Source organism: Suncus etruscus, chromosome 15 (assembly GCF_024139225.1).
Source record: "Suncus etruscus isolate mSunEtr1 chromosome 15, mSunEtr1.pri.cur, whole genome shotgun sequence".
NCBI lineage: Eukaryota > Metazoa > Chordata > Mammalia > Eulipotyphla > Soricidae > Suncus > Suncus etruscus.
The window spans coordinates 65,358,299-65,362,757 of NC_064862.1; the positions used below are offsets into that span (position 1 = coordinate 65,358,299).

At 41.3% G+C, this 4,459-nt stretch overlaps 1 protein-coding gene across 1 annotated transcript in view; it reads right to left on the reverse strand.

Annotated features, from left to right (window-relative positions):
• Nucleotides 1-1,006: 1,006 nt before the first annotated feature.
• The window catches only part of PDZD9 (PDZ domain containing 9), a 12,883-nt gene continuing 9,430 nt past the window's right edge, over nt 1,007-4,459 (reverse strand). The window contains exon 4 of the mRNA XM_049788151.1: nt 1,007-1,412. Coding sequence (XP_049644108.1) covers nt 1,007-1,412 — 406 coding nt within the window. The remainder of the gene's footprint in view (nt 1,413-4,459) is intronic.

The following is a 4,459-nucleotide window of genomic DNA, read 5'->3' on the forward strand; positions in this document are numbered from 1 at the left end:
TTTTGTAATTTTTGTTCTTCAGATAGTTCTTCCTCGTTGTTTCATGAAGATGTATTTTATGCCAAAATATTTTATCTTAGACTCTAAAAATGGGTAAAAAAAATAGAGTACAGAGATTTAAAGACCAAGTAATTGAGTAAATGGTTCTGGATTACAATTAATAACTTTTATTTGGTTAGTTGGGGGTTTTTTTTTGGGGGGGGGGGGGTGAGCCACACACGGCCTGTACTCAGAGCTTGCTTTTGGCTCTGCACTGAGGATTTACTCTTGGCTGACTTGGGAGACCCTGTGGGGTGTCAGGGACTGAACCAAGGCCAGTTGCCTGCAAGGTAAGCACCTTTCTCGCTGTACTCTTTCTCAGTCATTAATAACTTCAAGATAAAAGCAATTAAATCTATCATGTGGGAGAAGACTATTTAAAGAAGGGTAGAAAGAGAGCTCAACCAGCTGAGCACATGCTTATTTTTCTCTGCTTTTCCCTCTCATCTGCTTCTAGCCTGTCTCTTTCAGTTAATACTCATCAAGCATTCAAAATAATAGAAACACTTAAAAAGGGAAAAATAAGCACCAATATGACCAAGCCAAAAATTCTACTTTGGGGGCCAGAGATTAAGTATAGGAAGGAAGGTGCTTTCCTTGCATAGAGATGACCTCAGTTCAATTATTGGCATTCCATAGGGTCCCCTTGAGCACAGCCACGTGTGTCCCCAAAACAAAAATTAGATAAAATGTCTAACAGGAAAAATCTCCAAATACATGATACGTAAGAGAAAACCTATGTTCATACGTTCTGATAGTGGATTCCTCCATTGCATTTTCTTTCTACCCATCTTTCTATTACTCCAGCCCCAATTTTTCTGCTTTTGAGAATAAGGGATCCCATGGATGTTCTGGTATATCATGGAAGGTCTCTGAAGAGACTTTGACAAAGAGACTGTTAGGTCTGCACATTGTCCTATCCAGATAGTGTGTAACAATGCACACAAATTAGAACTGTTTTCACAAATTACAGATTATTAACTTGTGATGCAGGTTCGCCCTTGCCCTTGCCCTTGCCCTTTTCAGTGTGGGCATAGTCTTCTAGCCAGAATGCATCTGAGGTGGAAGAGTCCGAAGAGGAGGAGGTGTATTCTTTGGGGTGCTTTGTCATGGTCCAGTATGGAGAAGGGGCCCTCTGTTCTTTCTTGTGCTCTTTGTGAATCATCACGTCACAGTTAATATTTTCCCCTACACTAACAGCCTGGCTCTCCTTTCTATAGCAGTGCCACTCGCTGGAGATTGACATGGGTATTTCCACAGGATACTGCCCGACTTGCCGAGGATATCTATAGTACTTCAGCCTGGGATCTAAAACTTCATCTTCCTTATTATCTTCCTTATCATCAGCTGCCTGCACTGTTTGCTTTGTTGTGCTGAAATGGAAAGAGAAGAGAATGAAATGGCGTCTTTATGGTGCTGCAATTATTCCAGAACAAAATGCCTTAGAGTCGGCTGATGAAAAAAAGCTCCATTCAGATTTACCTCCACTTTTCTGTGTTGTTGAAATTCTCTTTAGACGTACTTTTACATCTTCCCCATTTTAAAATATAAATCAAATGTTGCCTTATTTTATCTGTAAAACTTGTACAAGGGCTGGAGCAATAATAGTCCAGCAGGTCTTGCATTTGTCTTACACCAGGAGTCTCAAACTCAGAGCCCGAAGGCCGGCCGTTTGCGACCCTCCATACAACATTTTGTGGTCCTGCCCTAGAGGAATCGTTTTTTGTTTTGTTTTAGTTGTTTGGATCACCCCCCCCCCCCAATGTTCAAGGCTTACTACTGACTTTGCACTCAAGGATCACCCCAACTTTGCCTCCTACGGCCCGCAGGTAAATTGAGTTTGAGACCCCTGTCACACACACATGACCTGAGTTTGATCCCTGACATCCCATATGGTGCTTGAATACCTTCAGGAGTGATTCCTGAGTGCAGAGCCAAAAGTAAACCCCCGAGTATTGCTAGATTGTGCCAGTACACTTACCCCCAAAATAAGCTTTTTTTTTTTTTTTTTTCAAAAAAAAATCACAACGTACACAGACATAGCTAGACTGCTTGCTAAAATATTATGCAGCTGTCAGGAGAGATGAAGTCATGAAATTTTCCTATACATGGATGTACACGGAATCTATTATGCTGAGTGAAATAAGTCAGAGAGAGAGAGAAAAATGCAGAATGGTCTCACTCATCTATGGGTTTTAAGAAAAATGAAAGACATTCTTGCAATAATAATTTTCAGACACAAAAGAGAAAAGAGCTGGAAGTTCCAGCTCACCTCAGGAAGCTCACCACAACTAGTGATGAGTTTAGTTAGAGAAATAACTACATTTTGAACTGTCCTAATAATGAGAATGTATGAGGGAAATGGAGAGCCTGTTTAGAGTACAGGCAGGGGTCGGGTGGGGAGGAGGGAAACTTGGGACATTGGTGATGGGAATGTTGTACTGGTGATGGGGGGTGTTCTTTACATGACTGAAACCCAAACACAATCATGTATGTAATCAAGGTGTTTAAATAAAAAAAAAACACCCTATCAAATATAATCTCTGAAAGTTTATTTATAATAGTATGAAAATATGCATAGACTACAAAAAAAAATCACAACGTACACAGACATAGCTAGACTGCTTGCTAAAATAATGGCACACCTTTAGTGATTTCTCCAACTAAAGTGTGATACACAACCAGGCCGTCTCCACATGGGGTCAACAGGAACAGAACCAACTCAGGAGTGGGAACTGGCTACATTTTACTGGGAAAGAGGTGCTTTATTTCCTTTTTTTTTTTTTTTTGGTTTTTGGTTTTTGGGTCACACCTAGCAGTGCTCAGGGGTTACTCCTGGCTCTATGCTCAGAAATCGTCCCTGGCAGGCACAGGGGACCATATGGGATGCCGGGATTTGAACCACCATCCTGTCCTGCATGAAAGGCAAATGCCTTACCTCCATGCTATCTCTCCAGCCCTGCTTTATTTCCTTTTTAAGAAGCATTCTTGGGCCGGGCGGTGGCGCTAAAGTTAAGGTGCCTGCCTTGCCTGCGCTAGCCTTGGACGGACCGCGGTTCGATCCCCCGGCGTCCCATATGGTCCCCCAAGCCAGGAGCAACTTCTGAGCACATAGCCAGGAGTAACCCCTGAGCATTACCGGGTGTGGCCCAAAAATAAAAAAAATAAAATAAAAAAAAAGAAGCATTCTTGAGGGGCCGGAGAGATAGCATGGAGGGTTAGGGCGTTTGCCTTGCATGCAGAGGGAATGGTGGTTCGAATCCCGGCATCCCATATGGTCCCCCAAGCCTGCCAGGAGCGATTTCTGAGTGTAGAGCCAGGAGTAACCCCCTGAGTGCTGCTAGGTGTGACCCCCCAAAAAAAGAAGCATTCTTAGGGGGCTGGAGCAGTGGCACAAGAGGATATTTGCCTTGCACGCATCTGATCCAGGGTGGAACGTGATTTGATACCCGGTGTCCCATATGGTTCCCCAAGCCAAGAACAATTTCTGAGCCTCTTAAACTTTTCAAATGCTACAATCCTTATAACTGCTATTCCTTGAAAAAAAAAAAAAAAAAAGCTGTGGTCTGCTTTCTCTAATCTTGATACTATTGCCCTTCAGACCTTTGTAATCTGGAATAAACTATTCTACTCAAAGGAAATACAGATAGATACTCCTTGCTTAACGACCTACCTGTTTAGCAACCGCTCGCACTTACGACCATCTCTTTGCTGTTATTTTATTTTATTTTAAATATCCTTTTTCCATCTTGTACACTCTACATACAGTACAGTCCTGTGGTTTTTGGTGCCTTAATGTACCTACTTTACTAACTTTATATTCTGTAATACATTGCAGTACTGTGCGTAAATTACACAACCTATGCAAATTAAAACAAGGGGAAGTTTTCAGTTTGATCTTTCTTGTTATTTTACTTATTCAGAATACTGTATTGTCAAGTACTATGCATATACTGTACTACTGTATACAGTACAAGCAGTTCCTCACTTAACCACCAATTCGCTTAATGACCAAGTCTTTGAAACAGAACTTGGTCGTTAAGGGAGGAATATCTGTAAATTGGAAATCGGTATCTTTCCTCCCGTGTCACCACTAATGTCTTTGGAGATCTGTGTATTTGTACCTAAAATTTGGAAAAACTTTTCCCAAAGTTTATTCTGGTAAATATGCCACTGGCATTAATTTAAGGCGATGAAAGGAAATTCAGCAGATCTAGAAAGATAACAATTTGCCTTCAGACTTCCCAGGGCTTTTTGAATACAGTAGAAGGAAGAAATTTGAGTTTTTTGGTTTTTTTCAGACTGTAATTGTCTTGTGTAATCAACTACTCAATTACCGTAAAGGTCAGGTGTAAAACCAATTTCTTCCTAAACTGGCATTACTATAAAGCCATTGCAGAGATGAAGGTTAACTGGAAAT